The 23,695-nt window shown below is 36.4% G+C and overlaps 1 protein-coding gene across 1 annotated transcript; it reads right to left on the bottom strand.

Moving 5' to 3' along the window:
* Nucleotides 1–4,147: 4,147 nt before the first annotated feature.
* LOC111864347 (zinc finger protein 37) lies at nucleotides 4,148–23,297 on the bottom strand. The gene is made up of 10 exons (XM_023851540.2): nucleotides 23,202–23,297; nucleotides 22,955–23,054; nucleotides 22,736–22,861; nucleotides 18,628–19,131; nucleotides 17,609–17,815; nucleotides 13,583–13,803; nucleotides 11,374–11,537; nucleotides 8,378–8,638; nucleotides 7,756–8,189; nucleotides 4,148–5,392 (listed from the first exon to the last, which is right to left on the bottom strand). The coding sequence occupies exons 1-10, from the start codon at nucleotides 23,235–23,237 to the stop codon at nucleotides 4,893–4,895; spliced, it is 2,553 nt and encodes an 850-aa protein (XP_023707308.1). The 5' UTR covers nucleotides 23,238–23,297; the 3' UTR covers nucleotides 4,148–4,892.
* Nucleotides 23,298–23,695: the final 398 nt, after the last annotated feature.

The raw sequence follows: 23,695 nt of genomic DNA, 5'->3' as shown, positions 1-23,695 counted from the left end.
TCGGAATCACATTTACCAGTACTCATTGGAAATTAGTTCAATTGGCGCATTTCTGCAGAATTCTTTCGTGGGCCGGATAAAATCACATCGCGGGCCGTAGTTTGGAGACCCTTGGTCTCGAGGAAACGTGGAACCCTCTCACAACACTATGGTCCTTCACCTGCCTTCACGGTGTGTTACAGGGTAGCTTTACCTTTACCTTACCTCTGCTGAGGAATTCGCTCATTTCAAAGCTTTCTTCCAAAGTAGGCCAGAGGATGTACAACTTTGTTTATTTTTGTTCAAAATGGTTGAAGTGTTTCAAGATCATTCTGATAAATATATATGGATGCAATACATCCCTGAAGACAGAACTCTTCAATTGTTTAGCAATTATACAATGTATTTAGAGACACCTAATATTTCATTACACTCCAAAAAATTGTATTACCTGCTCAATACAACAGAGATGTTTCTTTGTTCTGTTTCGTTTTCTTTAAGCAAAAAATGTAATTTGGCTTTTTGTGCTTTTACTGCTAATGTATCAAGAATTATACCTGAGTCATTCAACTTGTATCCAGTTACACCACTCTTTAAGCATCAGAAAGAAAATAACAGCCAATTCAAATAACTATGTTTTACGAAGGTATATAAATTGGCAGTAAACATGACACATTAAAAATGCAATGTACTTCATTCTACAAAAAACACTAAAAAAATATTATCATTTATTAAAAACAGTAGTATTACAAACTTTGATGGAATCACACTGTATTGCATATAACATTCATATTATATTTGGCTTCTATTAATATTAGTCCAGTACTATTTTGTTTTACAATACTTTTAGGAATCTTAATACATCTCACTCATTATGGATAAAAGTTCTGAATTCCATATACACTGTTGGCAAAAGAGCTTCTTAGTATGAAATCATGAATTCAGGTACAAAGCTGTAGGTTCATTTCATCTGCCAACAGTTTTCTACCTTAAAATTGAAACATACCATACATTCTGATTATAAATAGAAAACTTAACAAGCAATGGGATTCAAGACTAATTTCTTCTAAACAGTGAAACAACATGGAACATGAAACATCATGAAACAAGAGAAATATGTACACCATACATCATGAGAATCATCCATTAGCCCTCTCCATGGTGCCATTAAAAACAGAAGAAGAAGAAGAAGAAGAAGAAGAGGTGGAGGAGGAAGAGGAAGAGGAAGAAGATCACTGGTCTCACTTTTCATGGTATCTACAATTTTCAAAGGTGAAAAGCCATAGCATTAGACTGAACTGTCAAGAGATGACAAGAATGCTTTGCTCTTAATTTTCAAACACTAAAGAAGAAATGGCCAGTTTCTACATGAAATTGATCATTTGTAGCATGGAAAGTTAAAATATGAACCCTATTTTAACATGGCATGAAACAAACACTGAAAATTACATATGATTGTATCAATGAATAATTTCTGCAAGCATGATCAAACAATGAAAAACAGTCTACTCAAGTAGACTTCCTATGGCTAAGCAAATTATATAATACAGGGAGGGTGCTCTGAAAAGGTAATTGTGACAGAAGATACAAAATGGAAAAGGCACCTCTCTAAATCACATTCTGCAAATGTAACTTTCTATTTCCATTTTACTAACAAACCTTGAAATGTGGTAAAAATTACTCTTCTTGAAACTTGTTATATTATCGATAAAAATGTTCCATTCATTTAAAATCGTTCGGCATTTCATGGATCTTCGATTTTGCTCCCTTGCATAAAATGCTCTCAATTGAAATTACCAGACTTAAAACTTAGTATTTCATAGTTTTCGCAACTGGTGGCTTCAAAAAGTTCCAAGGCAGAAGACACCAACATGCATCAGCTTTATTGAAGCCTGTGAGACATGCATGCCCCTGACACATAGCAGAATTCTTCAGTTGCCATTAAACAAGAACGCTTGATACATCCACACAAGAGCATAATGTGCAGATGTTCTGAAGTGGTGAAACCGACTACCCTGAGCACAGTGAAAACTCACTAAACACGATTCTGTGGTGCTTTCCCACCCAGTATACTGTTCAGATCTCACACTATCACTTCTAGAATGCAGTTGAAGTTCAGCTGTTCTGACCAACTGAACAGATTCTGGCAGAAGTGTGTAACTGCTGCTAGACTGTATTTTGGATAAACTGCCATCTAAGGGCTTTCAGTGCTACTATGATTGAGATATGACTCCTGTACCACAACTTTGTAAAACCTGACTTCTGCACATAGATTTCTACATAAATTATTACTCTTCCCTCCATTTAAAATACACTGTTTTGATAAACCAGTAGTGCTAGATCAAACTAATGTACCTGATAACAAATGTGGCATGTAAAAGGAGGGCAGGGAGGCATCCCTGCATTGACTAGAACAGTGACAGTATCCAGCTCAGCATGCACTGACATCTAAAATAGCTGCATTTCTCTTCCATTCACTTTTTTCATAAATATATTACACTTTGGCCAATGCGCATATTTCACTGAATAAAAATACAAATCTCCATTAGATTACAATATGAAATAAGAAGTGTTGTGCTCAGATAGGTATGGAATTGTATAGTGCAGTATTCATTTTGCCAGTTCTCAACATCATACATAAAGTACCTAATTTCCCAGCACACTTAAACACATGGAATAATAATGTTTGAAGAATGTTACATTTAAGAAAGTTGTCTTCTCAACCTCAAAACTTACAATGTTACATTTGTTCAGAAAAGTCATTTCTAAGTAAACTGAGTAGAAACTGGTCCATTAAAAAATCTTCCACTCTGTTCTTGTGTCATAGTAAGTATAGCATGAGAACACTGAAGCAATTTAATAGTTATTTCTTACTTTCTTCTATAAGCTTCGTTTGTAGATCTGCTTGTATAAGAAGAGGATGTAACGGAAAAAAGACTGAGACTGTCACAGTGACAAGTGATGAAAGTCTGTAGGCTAGAGCATTCTCTGTTGTGAATAATACAGTATGTGCCAAAATATACAGTACTGAAATGAAAAGCTGTCCTGTTGATACCACTGTCTATTCACGTGAAGGCCCCTTGTACAACAGAACCTTCTCGAATCCTGAAGAAATTGTCCGATCACCATGTCCCTGTAGCATTCTTGGGTGACGGTAAAAGCATTGCCTTCCTCATTCTCAATGAAATAGGAGCGTAATATACCGTGTGCTGAGATGGCACACCATATCGTCACATGTGTACAATGTAGCGGTTTCTGGACAATAACATCTGGCCACTAAAAACCAAGGAAGCGAGTTGTCTGGCAACCACTTCTGTATGAGCTGAAATAATACTCAACTATGAATACTTTTTCCTCCGTCGAGAGACCCATTTCCAACTGCGCAACACAACTACCTTTTCACTACTGGAACACGTGCGGCTGGAGCTATGCCCTGTCGACAAACGCACATGTGCATTCTAGATGCGCAAGTTTCAGTATTGCATATTTGGCGCATACTGCATGTACTGAAATTTGAGACTCTCATAGCAACAATCATAAATATTACTGTCTTCTGGCATGTGATGCTGGGTAATCTGGCAGACTGTTACCAAGGTTTTGGAGGAATGTGCTGTACTCAATGTCCTGAAGATGGAGACACCAAGTTTCTCCAAAACTTTGATAATGATCTACCAGATTATATGGTGCCACACCCAAGAAGACACTATTTTCAGCATACAGCGAATTTTAAATTACAGTGCAGTACATTGTGATAAAACTGTTTCACACTTAATGTCTTAAAATGGAGAATGATTTAAATGACCTTGTCTGATAGTACTTCAGATAGTTAGATTAGACGGCTTAGCAAAAGGTTAAAACATCACAGATGACATGTTCCATACCACACTTGTACTAAATTCTTAGTTTTCAAAAATATTGACAGACTTACAAAACCTTGTGGCTCTTTATGTTTAATATTTAAAAACTGTAATATATATATCGGATAGCTACTAAAATGTTCTAATGTACATACATACCATGAAAATTATACTGATACAAAAATAGAAAAAGCAAACCTGCTATGAAAGTTATGCTCATACTGAACTACACATAACAGGTAAATTATGATGACTAAAATTTTCAAAATAAAATATGCAGGAGTTGGGCAAAATAACAGAAACACTACAGATACTGTATACATTTCTTTATTACGTTCTGAAGAGATGAAAGCCATGATGCACAAGTGGGTGCAAACAACATAACGTCATTGCTTCTCTGCTGGAAATGAAGACATTCTGTATCACTAGGACTAACATCTTAATTGGTCTGGCAACTGTGTACTGAAATAGAAGGTCTCCATCGTACTTTGTTGTTCAGCACATCTATGCTGAAGTAATAAATATGAGTGGATGTTACATATTTGCTGAACAGCCTACATAGTTAGTTAGGATTATACCAATCTTTCACAACTTTTCACCTTAAGGTGCGAATTAAAGAAAAAAACAATCTGAGAGGCAATATACAGCTACACTAAATGTTATTACCGCCTCCTTCCACAATAATCTGCCATTAGTATTTAACCAGCATCACCATTATGGATGTATATATTCCAAAGTATAAATTAATAGAAGTTCAAAACACATATTTCAGACTATCTTACATTGAAAGAGCAGAAGGATTCGGCTTCAGAATATACATAACAAATCTCAGTATGGAAAAGGATGATGACTATATTCTCTTGATCTCAAATTATGCATAAACCAAAAAGATTCATTCCTGAAGTTAAAAACTGTCCACGATATCTGCCAGATTCAACTCTAAAAAAGTATGGACAATCTGGCTTTTTTCCTTCAACTTCAAGAACTGATCTTAATGTCTGCCTCAACTTTCACTTCCAGAAATAGTTTATGAAACTTCTGAATACCAACAAAAAATTACAAAGTGTTTTCCAGAGAATTGTCTGTATTTATGATTACAACAACAGTATCTGCTTCTTGAGTATTGCCTTCTTTGTTTGACATTAAATGAGCAGCACTTCCAATTTCTAATATTTGCTGTTCAGAACCCTGACTTACACTGTAAACTTCATCCTTTTTTGACAATGACTCTTGATGCAAAACCTGAATTGTGTTACTATCTCCACTTTCAATGAATTCTCCGTTTAAACACAGCTGCAGATTCTCACTTGACACAAGTTCAAAAACTTGTCCTGTTACAAAATCACTTCCTTCACCACCATTTGATAAGATAACAGTCTCAAACTCACCCTCTTCCAAGTCATTTCCTTGCAGTGCATCTGAAGTCTGTATATGAATAACCTGTGCATTATTTTTTGAATTGTCATCACTGTTTATACCTGACAGCATTTGCACTATGTGTGGTGCTACAGTGACTTGAGAGGCCTCACATTTAGGAGTGTCATCATTATGTATTCCTGCGAATGAAAGAGATACACACATCAATGTTATGCATAGTCTCTTGAAGATAATTTTGACCTGTCTGCCCATTTAAATGAAGAAATTATGAGAAGATTAAATTCCATAATCACCTCTTATTCTTCAAAACATAACCTGCTGCCATCCCACCTGCCTTCTCAACAGAAAACAATCACTTTACCAATTTAATGTGTATCATTGTAGAACAGTCTATTTATGTTGGAATTGAGATTCTCACAGTAATGACTGTAAACAGTACTATTTTCTTGAACATGACAGTGCATAGTCTTGTGAATGTTTACTGGACTACACAATGTCAACATTCAAGAAGATAGTACTTTTCATGGTGAACGTGTAATTATGCCACAGTGCAGCCATTTGTAAGACTAAGGACATGTGGATATAACATTAGGAAGATCTCACAGAGACACAGATTCCAAAGACTAGAACCGGCTCAGGATCATATACAACAGGAGGCTTTCATACTGGTGGAACTGAGAATATTGCCAGAGAATTTCTTATCAATTAGCTGCAACAGTTATTTTCAGCAAAGGTCTACAGAGGCACAGAAAAATCAAGAAGCTAAATGTGTGCATAACATAACATAATACAATATAAACATAAACATAAAATAATGAGGTACTTTCAGATATTTCTTCTGTTGCTCCCATCAATGGAGTAAAGATGAGTGAGATACAATAGGCCCTTGTTTAATATTCTCTCAGTTAATGTTGTTTCATTATTATGTTGATGTTATTTTTATAATAAGGCTCCATACACTAGTGTGTTAAGTCATCCATGTTTCAGCTGAAGATGAGTCTAATAGATTGTAACACCATAAAGCATTGGAATGTTGCAGAGTCTTCAATACTACAAGTTTCTCAAAGATAAGAAGCAAACCCAGCAGTTAACATTAGAAGAACCTCTGGGTCTCAATGAATCTCACACCAACTTCCAACAGCAGCACAATAACAGGGAAGATATCTCACCTACTTTCTCTAAAGGCAAACCAGGCACCCCCCCCCCCAACCCATTTTTGGGAGGAAAATAAAAATTGAAGAAAATGAGGAAATACATCAAACATTAATATTACAAACCAAACAAATTCTTAAAAAAACATATTGTCCTAATAAATCTACAACAATGCTACATGTCCCACCCACCTCAATCTCCCTGATCTCATGGCCTAATCATATTTGTCAAAGAATACAAATTATGAGGCTCCTCAGCCTAACACTCATGACATCTTCAAATTACTTCCTGCCTGTATCTCTTAGGTCCTCAACACTGTTCTAAACTTTCCTCCACAATCTATATTCTTCCCTTAGGGCAACACAAAGTTTCAGTACTAAAACTGTGGTAACCATATGCAAAAAAAAAACATACTTTTTTAAATTATTAACAGTACTGAAGCCAGATGGTAAGTAAATGCGGTGTTTATTTCTCTAGACTAAAAGATGTCAGCATTCTGATGAAATGAAAATAAGAGGGGAGAGATTTTAGCACTGCTCATGTACCCAAAATTAATCAAGATTTAAGTTTCAATAAAAAAAGCTTATCCTTAATATATCTTCTGTTATTCCTCAATTTTTATTCTTCTTCATTTCTGTTGTCTTACTATATCTGGGGGAGGGGGAGGAGATGCCATACACACTGTTAGAAGAAAACCAAAAGATATTTGCATTGTGACATGACTATGTGGTCCACTGCAAGGAGACGGCTGGGTAAACACGTTTCCGCAGCAACAAACGGGCAAGTAACAATCAAAGACATTGTTGAAATGGTGTTCTCTATGAGGTCCATGCCGATGCTATATAGTGAGAGCTAGCAGCCAGCACAGACAGTTGCATATTTGTGAGGACAGGAGTTTTAAAGGTGGCAAATGCTAATACAGTGCTGGCATGTAAGCCGTCGGCAGTCTCTTAGTTTGCTTGGGAGAAGGCTGGCTCCTCCACTTTGCCCTGTCAATGCAACTGTCTGACAGTAATAAATATCTGGTCTTGGGCCCCAGGTAGGGGATTAACACCACAACAGACTGGCCAAGTGACCATCGATCATAACATTACTTTGACTCTGACTTGTAGTAGACAGTATTGAGTTGAGATTTGACAGATGGAGTAATGAGTTAGTTGAGAAGGTAGCCAACTGGTTATGACATAAGCATGAAAGCAGAAAACTCTCCATTGCTGAGAACAGTAACTGAGCAACAAACAGTGAAGGCTATAACAGACTAAGACCCACCATGTGCTACGGTGATTTGTTAAGTGTGTAGATTAGCAAGTTATAAGAGCGCCATATATCCAATTATCAATCCAAAACCCAGTGTCTAGTCACTAACATGTGACAGTATATTCCAGCATACCTGATAATAAGTCCACTTGGACAATGTGTGGTGGAGAAGATAGGTCTTCATCATTCACCATGTCTACAAAATTATCTGCATTCTGTGCTGCTACTTGAAGAATTAATGTGGCTGGATCAACTACTTCTTCCCCTTCAAGTTTTACAGTTTCTGCCTTTGAATTTAATGATGCCATTTTACCAGGACGTGAATGATAAGAATGTTCTGGTGTATGAATCCGATTCATGCGCTTGATTTTGGCTTGTTCTACTTCATCTTTTATACGCTTCTGCTTCTCATTTTCTCGTGCCCTCAGTTCATCCAGAGTTACACTGCGGCCAAGTTTTGTAGACAGGTCTTTCAGGTACTGTTCGGTGACTCTTTGGCCCTTTTCTATCCATTCTGGGTTCATCTTATTTGTTGCAAATGCCCCAGATTCCTGATCAGCTTTGTATCTGAACAAAAAAATGTGTATAAAATCATAACACGTCATGCCATAATTAAATCTTACTTATCATGATATCAAAATACGTTTAATGAGTATTATATACTTATTTTATATTTCCTGATTAATTAATAATACTGCCAGTTGATAAAGCAAACAGTGTATGATCAGAAAATTTCTTCATTCAGTAGCACTTACTTTCTGTATGAGAAATGTGGCATGTGATGGATCGTCTTCACGTGTTTGGTCATATTACCTTGAGTATTACACAAATATGTGCAAAATGGGCAAGAAAATGGCTTTGCTTTGGTGTGTATTACACTATGACGTAGTAAATGATGCTTTGTTTGGAACGTCTTGCAACAGTGGGAACAAGGAAACTTCCTTGGCTCATGTACAGATTTACGATGCACTGTCAATCTTGCCAGGCAAGCAAACGAGCTCTCACACTGCCCACATCTGAAACAACAAATTGATGAGGACTAAATTAAGACTGAGATTTTACTACAGACTTCACTCATAGCTATACAAATCCCAGATCACAATATCCATTTGTCCATCAAAGGGTATTCTAGTGTACATGTTCTGATTTGTGTCAGTACACTGAAGCATTATAAATATTGATGGCTATCAACGCTGTATACACATAAATGTATGCAAAGGGTAGTCAATGTGGTTACCTAGTTTAGTGAGTTGACTTGTTCAAGTGTTGCAGCTGTAACAGTATGAATGCAAATAAATATGAATATGAATATGAATATGAATACCTAGCACATGGAATACACTGTTGAAACTCAAAATAAATGAAACAAACAAACAAGGAAAGAAAGTCTATTTTTCATTTTGCAGGATTCAAAATGAATTTTCAGCCTTCTCTGGTACAGACATTGATGTAATACAAAATGGAGCATAATGGACCAATAACTGGTCTAAGTGCATGGGGAAACCCACCTCCAACAATGAATGAATACAAAATGGAAAAAAAAATTCATTGTACTAACAAATCTTGTGTCCAATTACCGCATGCAAAGTTAGTTCTGAACCCCCTAAAATGCAGCTTATATAACAGTAAGCATAATCTCTATAAAAATTCACATGCAATTAAACATTTGCAGTGCCAGGATCAATTAGGCAGACAGTAAAAGCTACTGTACATCGTCTTTCCTATAGAACCAACAACTGCAGAGAAACCATTACCTACAAACATTTTCAGCCTCTTGTTATTAAAGCCATGCTGAGTAAAGTTCGTCTCAATATGGCCAGGAAACATGCCAAGAGACACTGATGTTTCAGATACAGACAGGAGGATAACATCAAAATTATTCTTAGAATAATAAGAAGTGACAACGTGGATTAAATTCCACTGTCTTATGAAGATCCCCAATGATGCGCTTTAGTGAACAGGGTGACAAATCTCCTAGTACTATAAGACTTGGATTCTTCTTGTCCAGGTGAATTCTTATATAGTGTCCAAGAAGATACTTTATTATGGATGTGGTTAACAGTCAAAAACTCAACAAACATGGGCACTTTATGTACTTACTTGCACTACATTTCATAAATATATCATTAATAAATTCCTGTTTCAGAAAATTTTAAAAATTAGCATCTCTTTTTTGTATCGTAATGAATTTCTGCAACAGTGAAAACGTGCCAATTTAAACACCAGAACCTTAGCCATCAGTTTCTCCCAGTGAGTGAATCACTGTTGATGGTAAACAGCACCATTTGGTTTCTTCCTTCTCATATTGTTTGTTTCAGTCAGTACCACAGATTTGAAACTGATTACTGTTCATCAGAGTATAAATGCATATACTGTTCTGCATATTTAACTTTAGTACTATTTACTATGTGCACACTGTCTCGGATCACTTTATCAATTTCCCATTCAAATTTCAGTGGGCTTTATGGTAGGTAGAAATAACTTCATAAAAAAATATCTAACCTCAACAACTTGAAAAGTCCTGAATAGGCAGCCACACTTTTACTGAAGTACAAATCTTGATGGAATAACAATATGTGGCAACTTTAACCAACCACCTAAATTCTTCTTCTGTATAACTGGCAACAGACCACCATAATGGCATTGCCTAGTTCAGCACTAGGCAACAAAAATTTACCTCTTCCAGTCACAACTTAACCAACAATATACCAAATGATTTGGTTCAAAAGCAACACTCTAAACTTGTGCCCCAGTTTGAATTTCAGCCAGGACACCAACCAACCAGAAGTTTTTTTGTGATTTTCCTCTGACCCTCCTGGCAAATGTCAGCATGGTATCCCTCCAATCCTTCATTCAGCAGTCAGCCTAACAACTGTTAGTATATATTCTAGATACTGACAGTGCAGCCATATAACCCCCCCCCAATTGAACAACTATAATAGTCAGCAAGTGTGGAATAATTTGACCTTCAGATTCAAAATAAATAGACGCTTTACAAATTTCACTTACAGCTATTATTACAAAATTACCACCACATGCTCCACCCTTCCTCATGCACATTTTTTAATCCTCCTTTTTATTATTACTCTGTAGTTTAACATTATTCTGAATGATCTGAAATGCAATAAATGGGAGAAATGTTGAAATAAACAATTCCCATCCCTATCTACAGTTTCCACAAACAAACCCCTCCACTGATTCACTCTTACACATTAAATCATGGTTTCACTAAATACCCATGCTATTAGCAACAGGAATTTGCTTTTGATGAAGACAGACACAGCAGCAACTGATGAAGCACAGGTACCTATCACCGGCATCTGGTGATCCTATTTGTAATTATTACTAATGATGACTTCTAGGTAAGGACAGAAATGCAGACCTTCGGCTTTCATACACCTGGATTATTGCATTTACATTAATTACAAAAGAATTTTTCTCTCACAGATTAGTCTCAAGGAACACATCAGCTTCGTGACTTATGGTATTAGTGCATATCATCTTTAGAAACTGGTATTAAAAGACAAATATAACAAAAATAGTCTTCTCCATACTGTACTTGAACTCATGTACATTCACTTATGTGAACTGTTAAACATAACATAACATGCAAAGCTATGATGAACATTACCACTATATCACAAGGCATTAATAACTGCCCAGAAAATGACTATTTTCCATGGTTTGACAGCCACTTGAGTTCTAGTAACATATTAATAACACAGCACTACCAATAAAATTAACAAAATACCTGTAAGGTTTCTCCCCAGTATGTGAACGCATATGTTCAAGGAACGCATTCCGCTGTTTAACACGTGCACTACATACTGGACAAACATGGTTGTTGTATTCCCCACGATGCCTCATACGAATATGTACTCTCAGGTTATTGGCCCGGTATGTTGTAAAGCCACACTATTCAAACAAGTGAAAATATAAGTGATATTTATCAACTGAACATTACTGATGAACACCTTAGTGTGTGAAACCCTTGCAATTTATAATCTGTAAGGTAAACCACATTATTGTTCAATACAACTGCACTAATGGTCCCTGCAACATTGGAATGATAAGCAATGAATTTAACAGTCACATCCATGACCATCAGATCAGCATTATAAGACAAAGCAGTGCATTCCTTTATATACCATTAATAAGAGATGGATAACCAGGATTCAGTTATCACTAAGGTTAAGACTTTCTGCCACCATATACTAGCTTCAGGGACCACTCAGTCTCCTGTCCAATGGGTTACAGGATGTAAAGTGACCAGGGAATGAAGATATGACCATTCATCTTTGCCCAGGATCAATAATAATTAAATAATCCCCCCCACCAACCATATAAACATGATGGTTATGCACAAGGATAATTCTTCCTTTAAATAACACAATTAAAAAAAAACACAGACTGGGGGCACGTGATAGCGTAGTTGGTTGAGGCACTATGCTACAAGCCGGAAGGTCACGGGTTCAAGTCCCAATGTGGTCACTGGATTTTTTCAATTGACCTAATCCTTCCAGCTGCATTGTGGTCCTGGGGTCAACTCAGCCTCTAACTGAAATGAGTACCAGGAATATTCTTGGGGGTAAAGGGTGGCCGGCGTATAGGGCTGACAACCTTGCTGCAATCTATGAGCTGATTGTCTAGAAAATGTGGGAACCTCAACATCTCATAACCTTATGGGCCTCCATGGCCTGTTACAGGGATAGCTTTAATTTACTTTTACTTTTACTGCCAGACTACTCATTACTTAATGGCTTCCACTTCACTGACATAACTACACAGCTTCCATCAGTACAGCACAAAGTAATGAAAAAACACTCATGTCCATGTAAAGATGTGTACAAATTAGAAGTAATTTTATTTCATGTTTCCAGAAAATAAACACACAGTAGTTACACATAATTTGCTTATCTATGGGTCACCTTCCTTTGCAATCCATCTGATGTAATGGCTCACATGTATCCTCATTCCATCAAAGAAGAATTTTTCAGTTGTCTTAAACATTGCTTCTACCGGTGAATGAGCCTCATTTCAGACAAAATTTAATCAGTGCTAATTCTACAGCTACCTCAGATACGCTGAATAATTTCCTCTTTAACCTCAACACTTGTTAAAATCAATGACTGCCACAAATATACATCTTTAATAACAATTGCATTCCATTCTCTGACCTTTCCATCCAACACAATCTTTCTTTCTGGCTACATAGTTATCACCATTGTGAGCTGTATTTCATCTGTAAATTTCACCACTTTTCACACCCTTTAACTGCAGAAATTGGCATATTCCACCAACATAGCAGCCAAGTGAAACATTCACACTAATATCACTACTCAAAAAGAGAAAGAAACCACTAGATGGAAATGAAGGGTAATACTATTTGTACATGCCATCTCTTTCAGAGCTTCCAACAGCATATCGAAGACAAATTAAAAGTGTCTTTACTGTATGACTTTCCTTCATACATGCACACATATATGCATGCAATGCGAAGGGTTCACATAGTGCCGCCACCCTCCCCGACAAGTTTGAAATAATAAGAAATATTTTATTTACAATAATATTTGGACATGAAGGGACCAAAATTATGTAAACATCATTTATTTCAGATTCCACATAATTAATTTTCACTTTTCAATCATCCACAAATTATATCCCTAGATACCTTACCAGTGCAAAGTGTCTGCATTCTTCTGGACGTGAACACTATAATATGCATATTAATAGAGAGGATTATGACTGATTATGAAACCATGTAGTCTGGTATGCAAGTACCAACATTTCAGAAGAACACACTGGTATTCTCTGTCATCTATCCAGTTGATGAAGGCAGCATGACCCGCCAAAAAGTTCATAAAACCTGTTAGGTTATATTGTCATAAACCAGACTACCACAATATGAAACTTCACAAATCATGAAAACCTCAAATATGATATGAAGAGAGATTGCTCACCTCACTACACACATGTTTGGAAGATCTTTCATGAATACTACGAACATGTTCTCGGAGTGTTGAATCCTTGGCATATGCTTTGCCACAGTACTGGCAAACTTGATTACGTTCACCTGTGTGAACAGTCATGTGACGTAGTTTGTCTACTCTTGTGTAAGCCCGATATTCACAATAATCACAAGGATAATCTCGCTGGCCTCTGTGACGTTTCATATGAATATCTGTGGTAAAAACAAAAACAAAAATAACAATAATAATAACAATAACAACAACAACAACAACAACAACAATAATAATAATAATAATAATAATGATGATGCCATAACTTATTTTAACAGAAAACTCTAATGAATGCATGATGGTAATACAAATACATTATTTCTTGCTATTACAAAACATAGGTCAACTTTTTTATGACTTTGAGAGATTTCAAATTTCAAAGATTTGGAACAAAGTACTCGGATAAAAAACTGATCCTAAGCATGATGAAGGTAAACAAAGTAAAGGTATCCCTGCAACAGGAAATGGAGGCCCATAGGGTTGTGAGATGTTGAGGTTCTCACATTTCCTAGACAATCAGCTCATAGATGGCGGTAAGGTTGTCAGCCTTAGGCGCTGGCCGCCCTTTACCCCCAAGAATATTCCTGGTATTCATTTCTGTTAGAGGCTGAGTTGACCCCAGGGCCATAGTGTGGCTGGAAGGATTAGTTCAATTGAAAAAATTCACCTCATCGGGATTTGATCCTGTGGCCATCTGGCTTGTAGCATGGTGCCTCAACCAACTATACTACTGTGTGCCCCAAGCATGATGAAATCAGGGGGAAAGTACATAAGAATAAACTTGTTGATTGATAAACATCACTTAGTATTGTTAGGGTAGCAAAATTAAGGGCATTAACTGAGATGAGAAAGACAAGAAATACATAAATTTTCAAATGGCTAGATGGAAACAAAGATAAGAACATAACATGTAAGAGGATTTGAGGGAAATAACATGCGAGTATGTGTCATGAACGAAACTGGCCGCAGTTCATGTCCAAAGGGTGATTTGGCATTAGTGTTACTGAACCTTTGAGACCCACAATTACTTTACTCCTTGTTATTTGGCATGTGTGGGGAATGAGAGTTTGTTAGAATGAATCTGCAGTTACATACAAAAAAAAAAAACTCTTATAGAAACTCGATACAAAGTCAAAACAACACATTTTTGCAGTAGTTCTCGCGTGGGGGCCTTCCTAGGTGACAAAGCAGATGATGGATGGAAGATTTTGGCTTACATATGCTGTCACATGATCACATACTCAATTAGCTTCTACTGTAATGGCCCTGTATAATAAATGGTGAAGGGTAGCACTACCAACAACAGCTAACAGAACTACTGCATGGTGCAGGAACATACATGCACTGAAAATTTTGTTTTTGAATAACTTCATAAAAATGGCAAATTATGTTTGAACTTTTTGCTGGTTGGATGAGAGCTCCAGATGCTTGGATAGAAGATAACTTGGAATTCACTGTAACAGGAGAAGATCTGTGGCTATGCATGTGTTATCTGACTGTGTGCATGTTGTGTTGTTCTCATGCTGTAGCAGTTTCATGCACTTACAAAGATGGTGGCTTTATCTTCAAAACTACGTCACCTGGAGAATAAATCAATAGTTTAATTCTCAGTTTTCATGGAGAAAGGAGATAAAGAGATAAAAGTATGAAAGCTTTAAAGGAAAGAAAGGAATGAAGGACAAAGATATAAAAGAAATTATTCCCCACTGAATTTCAATGGGCTTTTCCACAAGTAAAATAAATTTAACTGATGATGCTACATTAAAAGCAGTCCTTTTAAGCATCACTGAAAAAATGTCTGCCTTGATAATAAATAAGAATGCCCCTTGGAGGAATTAACAATTTTACCCTTCTGCAGAACTGATGTTCACACATTAAAATCAAAATCCTAGTTCTGACCAAGGCTGACAGAATAGATATTATTCTGCAGAGCTGTATTTGTGTGCATTTCATTAACTACCATATCATTCAACACTATATACTATAGTCTGGGCTAGTGATAGAGCTGAAACCATAAATAAATACATATATAAGTAAAAATATCTTAGCATCATATTGTGTATGTGAAATTTCTTTATTTTCTTCTGTCACCACAATAGGTAGTATGGACACACCATATATCCACTGTTTCTTATATGTTTTGGCTCCTTAAGCCATCATCAAGTATTTGACTTTTTTTACATTCACCTGTATTTGTCTGTTAGTATTCCTACAATGGCAAGTATTTACATATTGGAATACTGTTTTTAGTAGTATGTAAAAGAAGATTAAATATTAATTGTTAAAATATTAAATCATTAAAATTAAACATTTTGGGGCATATTTGTTCAAAATAAGAACTGTGGAGGCAGAGAAACAGCCATTGCTAGGTAATGGCCCATACACATGCAGCACAGAAAAGTGTCACACATGCTACAATGTCATGCAACAATAGAAGAGGTGTTGCTAGTGGCATTCTTTGTGGGTCCACACAGTGCTCACAATTACACAACTGTGTGGTACAAATATCTCTGCAGCAGTGAATCAACATGAAACAACAGAGGAAGCGGTGTTTTCTGTGGGCCCATCCCGAGGCTATATAACAAGGATCTCATGCAGCCAAAATGAGAATTGAGTCAAGTTCTGGAGTTGGCAGTTGCAGCAGAGAATTGAGAGTGTCAGCAATCAAAGGTGATTGAGAATAATCGCAAGAAATGAATTAGGCTGTGCAAGGAAGACTTCATGTGTGATTTGAAGTTACAGTGAGACTGTTATGAATTTGTTGCCATGAAACAAGTACTGGAGAGTGTAATAAACTGAAGACACTAGTGTGTTTGCAGCAGTGAACTGTAAAGTGTGGAGATTAGTGTTATCACTGTAATTGCCTGTAGTTCCAAGTGTCATGTAGAAGGTGTCAATATATCCAATCATCCAATCCAAAACCCATCTATAAGTCACAAACAACCCCTATACATGTCAATACATGTCTTATGTTTTGTCCAGATGTAGCAGTTGTATGTAGACATGTCTCTTCTACTGATGTATTTCTTTGTGGTTCTTCCTGGTCTTGTGTTGATGTAGTATATGTTTTGTTGACTTGTAGGTATATGACTATGTTTTCTCCTTGTTTGTGTTCTTTGCATTTCAGAGAAGTGTTATGTCTTGTATTTGGTGGTTGTAAAACTGATCTGATATTTAAACTCAGAGGTGAACACAAATTTATATATCTCTCATCCAAGAAGTCCTACCAAATGCTTAAGATCTAGTAAACTGAAGTGAAACAGAGAGTGTCATGGAGGCAGGCCTAGGCCCAAATTGGGGCTGCAGCGCCACAGAAAAAAAAAATATATATATATACACACACAAAGATGTCCAACAAGTCACGCCACAGCTTTATAAGGCTATAATCTCTCAACCATTTTACAAACAAAGCATACAATTCATTGAAAGTAAGTTTAACTCAAAAAGTTTGTCAACAATTTCCATGTGCAATCCTACAGCAGCACAACAAATATCTAGCCAATAACCTATTTCAGATGATCTCTGGAGTTACTGTCATTGCAGATGCAGTGATCTGAAGTCTCCTAAAATCCTGGAGTGACTTTCAAGACAATCTACATGCATGCATGCACATACACAAACACATATATATATATATATAGGATCCTATCTGAAATGGCTTTTTAAAAATGTTCTTTTCATCTTCTTCAAAGTAATTATATTTCACCTGTTACTGGTAAACACTGTAATTCCATTATTATGCCATTTGGTGCCATCTCATGAAACCGGCATTCATAAAATCTAAACTCCTTTAAACACCAACCAATCTTTGTTTCTAATGTTTGAGCTATGACATAGGGAACCAAAACACAGAACAGTGAGATTTTTAAGAGCAATATTTTATATGAAAACATGGTTCTCATCACTTAAGTTTGATGCCTATATTATAAAGTTAAGCTACACATACACAAAACATTCAAGTCTTACTCAGGCCTGATGATTGTGGAAAAGCTTTGCCACAGTCTGGACATACGTAAGGTCTGATTCCAGTATGGCGACGAGTATGGATTTCTAGTAATGACCTGCTACTTGTCATGAATTTACAGTCTTGGCAAGTCAATTTGTCAGTCCGAGGGCCTCTGCGCTTTCTCCAAAGGACTGAACCTGATGTAGTACGTGAACATTCTTGCACTCCTGCAACAAAACAGCTGCATAAACAACATATGTGAACAGAAACTGATCCTTAAAATTAAAAAGCTGAAGTACAGGTGGAGGATAATATTGAAAAAGTTCTAAGTGAGACAGTGTATGAAGATGTGGATTAAATAAAACTGACTTAGGAAAGGTTATAATGATGGGCTTTTGTAAATGCAGCAATAAACTTTCTGGTTCTATAAATGCAGGAAATTTCTTGATTTGCTGAGTAACTATCAATTTTTCAAGGAAGATTCAGTAACACGAAGTCAGATGCCGAGTTCACTCAGCACCCAATATGAAGCCAAATAGTGGGCATGCAGATAAACTTCCACCCATTCACAACTTCAACATTACATGGATAGTTCAGTTGTATGATATTTAATGACAGTGTCCTGAATGCAGAAATTATTTACTATCAAATAGGCAAGATAACAATTCTGTATTGTGAATAATAAAGGTCAAAGAAAATAGCCATAACTCTTTTCTTGGTATTGTCTAAGCTCTCATTTAGACTGACAGAGGAATCGGGGCATTCAATGGCACCAGGTAAGATTCAAAATAAGCATCTACTTAACATAAGCCTCAGTACTACTCAGCTAATATTCCCTGTTGCCCAGTGGGGTTTAGGCTAATTACAATGACAAATTTGGATAAGGAAACCTGAATATATTGCCATTCGGTAACTTAACCTGCATACATATATGTCCCAGACAACAGCAGAGTTGGCAAAGGTACACCACTGGCAACACAGTATATTCAGACATCCTTATCCAAGCCTGTCTGTGTATCAAGTCACATTTTGTTCTCACCTTTTTCCGTTTTCATTTTTTCTTCAGAGTCATTGCGGTTTATTATATTATTCTGCTGTTCTGAGGGCCTTGAATTTTCAGTCTGTGTATCCTCTGGAACTGCAGATGGGTCATCAACCACCTCAGGGTTCTCATTTTCTAGGACTTCTGTGTTAATACATACTGCTGAAACCGTTTTGTCAGGTACAGAAACTTCATTTACCTCATCTGTTATTTTAGCTAAAATCCCTGCATTGGATACAATACTGTCAGGATTTACATTCTGTTCTTTAATTTCAAAGTCAACAATTTTTCTTGATGGGACTGTTGGTCTCATTACTGGCAATTCTAGCTCAACATTATTGGCACAATATTGAATTTCTTTCTTTTTCTTCTTCTCTTCACTGATATTCTTCGGCTTTTCATAAAAATCTTCATGGTTCTTCCCATATCCATGCATGTGAGCATAGCTGATTCTCTTCGCTCTACGTCCTCTCCTAGTAAGCACAGCTTCAACAACATACTCTGTGTACAAATAAAAATACAGAAATATTTAAGACTTTTTTATCTATGAATAGGATTCAACAAATCTGTTCAAATGCATATAATTTCTAAGACTGAAGAGCCCATGAAAAAACTTTATGATATACTGATCAACAGCAGAATTAGCCAGGTTTGTGGTTGAGGCAAGTTAAAATACCTGTGCTGCCCTCCTGTTTACGGAGCCAAGAAACAAACATGTGACAGCAACTTATATGACACGCTTTTGAGTCATGACTTGGAATATGAAGTTAGGGTTTAAAAAAGTTCTTAACTAAGGCAAAGGTAAAGTTTTCCCTGTGCCTAACTAATTAAGCACTATTCCATGAAGGCATGTGGGACTGGATGTATAAATCCACATTTTCTCGGCCTCAGCACTAGCTGGAGGTGAGTGGTCAGCTTCATGCCCCTGCCACTTCAACCCTGGGGAAAGAGCCCCTGGTACCCATTAAATACCAGGTTTTCCATCTATAATGCAACAATATTAATTTAACATTAATTCACATGCAATTCACTAAATGTTTGTTAAATATTTAAAATGTCATTAAAATTATTAAAATATATATCTACATTTGGTGTTATGCTACATGTTTCAGCTGCATAGGGCCACCTTCATGGAACATATTCTTTAAAGGGGTCTACTGCACTTCGCACTTGGTCAAACAATATTCATTAAGGAACATCATTGTTGTTATTATTAATTTTTTAATTCTGATGTTGTAGGATAATTTTATAGGGAGGTTTTCTTCCAATCTTATATATTGCAGCTGTTTTCGTGTCCTATTGGGTGTGCTGCTCTTATAGTTGTGTGCATCTAGTGTTGCTTTGTGTTCCTCAACAGTCAAACCCAGGACTTTTCAATCAGAGGCCCTTGACCAACTACATCTGGTATCAATGGAATTTACCTTGTGCAGTTAAAAGGTATTTTAAATAGTCAACAAAGTCTTCTGACTGACTACACTTGGTATTAACTTTAACTTTAACTTTAGTTTTCTTGTTCCATCACGTCCATTTGAGGCCAAAGCCTAGATACAGAATTGTGTCAATTTACCTCACGCAGTTAAGTACTGTATACATTACTATTAACTTGTGTAATTCCATATTCACAGAATACCTAGGTATTCCACAGGATAACTAATGAAGAGTAGGTAATGTGTGGAGTAAAGCAAGAGTTTCTGAATTTTACTCCATCTCAATTAAGCTAACCAAACCAAATGGAATACTCAGTGAAACCCTCATCTTACATTTAAATGCTCTCAACCACTTACTTTTTGAAACAATTAGGTACTTTGTAATGTAAAAAAGTTCATGTGCAATTTCTTTTCATTACATACTTTAACTGAATAAGTAATTCATGTACCGTACAAAATGCCTCTGTGTTTTGTGAAGTAACAGAATTTCACACTTTTAACGATGTTACAATCAAGATATTAGAAAACAGAACAATAATTATGTCATCAATCAATTACAAATAAATCATCAGGGTATCTTTCCTTCAAGGAAATTTCTGGACTGCAATTGCTAAACCATCTTACCATGTGTCACAGTTTAGTTACACTTCTGATGGTGGCTGTACTTGGGCTTCTTTCGCACACACCCATGAAACCCAAATCTCACAAGGGCTTACTAGACCCAACACAAACTTAGATAATTTATCGTGTCTCCAAACGTGGTTTGATGTATAAACATATAACCATATGTAAATACAGTCAAAAATATTCAGCTAGTTCATTTACAGAAGAATGGTAAGGAAGAGTGTAACTATGTCAAAACACTGAGTCAGCTAAAGATACAAGTAATTAAATACAGTTGTAACTGCCTCGGTGAAAGGCCCATTGAATTGGTCTTCCATGTAACACCGCGATGTGAACACACACTGTTTTTACACAAGTGCTTTTTTGATTTGTGTTTCATTTTGTCTGTGATGGGTGGCAAAATCAAGCAATGTGTCTGCATCAAGTTTTGTGTGAAGCTCAGTAAATCCACTATCAAAACCCTTGAAATGCTTTGTGAGCCTTTTGGAGAACATTCTTTAAGCAGGATAGCAGTTTTTGAATGGCATTCACGGTCAAGTGTCAGTTGAAGACGAACGTTCAAGGTGACCAAGCACTAGCAAAATGACAGAAAATGCTGAAGAAATTTTGAGAACTCATCCATCAACACCGTCACTGAACAATCCACGAACTCAGAGACACTATTGGGATCGGTTATGGAGTTTGCCAGGAAATTTTAACAGAAAATTTGAACATGCACCACACTGCTCCTTCAGCACAACAATGCTCCCACCCACACATCCCTGAAAACCACAGAGTTTGTGACTAACAGCAACACAGTTATCATTCCCCATCCTCCTTGCTGTGATTTTACTTTGTTTCCCAAACTGAAAATGAAACTGATAGGACGATGTTGTGAAACAGTGTCCAACATCCAAAGGGAACTGCAAGCAGTATTTGACAGCATTAAGGAAAATGACTTCAACAGTTCTACTGAAACGTGGAAAAACAGGCAGGATCACTGTATACGTTCTCAAGGAGAATATTCTGAAGGAGATAGCAACCAAAATTGGGTAGGTTATGCCAGCATTTCTTTTTTGACATAGTCCAGGAACTTTCTGATAGCACCTTGTACACTAAATAACAGGAATAATGATTCTCAGAATCAGTAATAAGATAACTGTGGTGCAACCAACAGAAACTTCTGTGTATATAATTTACCACATGATGATGATGATGATGATGATGGTGATGCTGTATCTGGAATGTATAGGACTGAATAATAGGATGACTGACAAACTGAAAAGGATCTGGAAGGAAGCAGTCATGGCCTTGAAGTACTAGCCCAACAATTGCTTGGGGGAACTAAGTAAAACCAAGAAAATTTAGTCAAGACAGCCAGTGTCCCAGCCAAGGTTGAAACCAAGCACCTCTTCAATACTGCAAGTCTATGTTACCACTAGACCACCCTGTTCAGTATGATGATGATGACAATTATGATCACAGTAATGAAAAACAGAGGAAGTGATGGTGGGCAGTGTACATAAGAAAACATTTAGCATGTCATCTATCTTCTGGTCCAGTTTTGCCCATCACAAAACCAGCACTGAATAGCAAGTTTTCACACCTGGACTTGCTTGGTGGAATGGTGAAGTGCTACTCATCACTTAAAAGAAATCTTAAAGTAATTTACAACAAAATTAACCATTATCAGTAATTTCAAAGTAGGCCATAAGTGGCCCATTCCAATTCAGTGAATATCTTCCCAGCATTTTCTCATTCTTCCAACATCTAGGATTCATTTAGATCTGAAATGCACAACACGTTTGGTGACATCTGATCCTTCCATACATTGAATATGCTGACATCAGTCAACGTTACATTCCTCAATCATTTCATTTACATTACAGACATCTAAAAGTTTCCAGAACTTTTCACTTGGCCTTTAATGTTTCCATAAACAAATCTCATGGATATATTTTCTCAGTAAAACTGTTAGTCTAAATTAACAGAATTTACGTGTGATATACAATAACTCAAACTAACTGGGATGTCTTGTTTCTTTGCAATGTTAACAGGCCAAAATTTATACTTGCCTGTTTCAATGTTTTCCGAGTACCATGAATTTTCAGTTTTATTTTCATCACATATGCTTTCATAAACTTGGGCTTTGCGCTTTCTTCCAGGACGTTTCCTTCTTCCACTTACACGAGTGTCTTTGCCTGAGGTGACATAATTAATAAATTAGGTTAGGTAATCAAAGAAAAAATATACATTCCCTCTTTATGTGATCATTTCGTTCTTACGGTACTTACAGAGTTTATCTTGAAGTGGCAACTTTTCCTGAATTTTATTAAATGCAACCCGTTTAAGATTTTCTGGAAGTGATTCGAGCTTCTTGAAAAGATTTTCAACCTGAAACGATTCAGCATTCGCAAAGGTATAACACACGTGAATTTTGTATCAGTAGTATATTAAATGTTATTTCAAACTGTATTCCAATTGTTAAGGCAACAGAATGTCATATTTAATTAATTACATACATATCAACACGCTACTTACTTCATCTAGTACGTTAGTGTTTTCATCTAAATCCATAATAAATTGTTTTTATGGAGACCTTTCCCGTTCAAAACGCAACATACACTTCCATATGAAACTGACACTGCAATGGCTACTACGAACGTCATATCCCCCATACTATCGTCAAAAACATGACAATCGTGTTGCGGGAGAATTGATTAATGTTTAAGATGGTCATATAATACAGAATGAGTAATTACCAACTTCATTATTTGCGCCCATGGACATTATAACAGATAACATAATATTGGACTGTATTAAGTGCCATTCGTCGTTTGGCACTGTATTCACATGCTTCAAAGTTACAGAAAATTACTGTGTTTTCCATTTGCCAAAGTGGTTTCTAATTTTAAATCAGTCATGTCAGTGGATAACGGTAATAATTAATACGTGTTGTGATTCGCATTCTGTCTCAATTCCAGCATCAGATAATATCGCCACCAATCGCCGTATATTGATATTCTCCAGTTGGG

The sequence above is a fragment of the Cryptotermes secundus genome, unplaced genomic scaffold, assembly GCF_002891405.2.
Source record: "Cryptotermes secundus unplaced genomic scaffold, Csec_1.0 scaffold216, whole genome shotgun sequence".
Classification (NCBI taxonomy): Eukaryota; Metazoa; Arthropoda; class Insecta; order Blattodea; family Kalotermitidae; genus Cryptotermes; species Cryptotermes secundus.
This window is presented reverse-complemented; position numbering and strand designations above follow the sequence as displayed.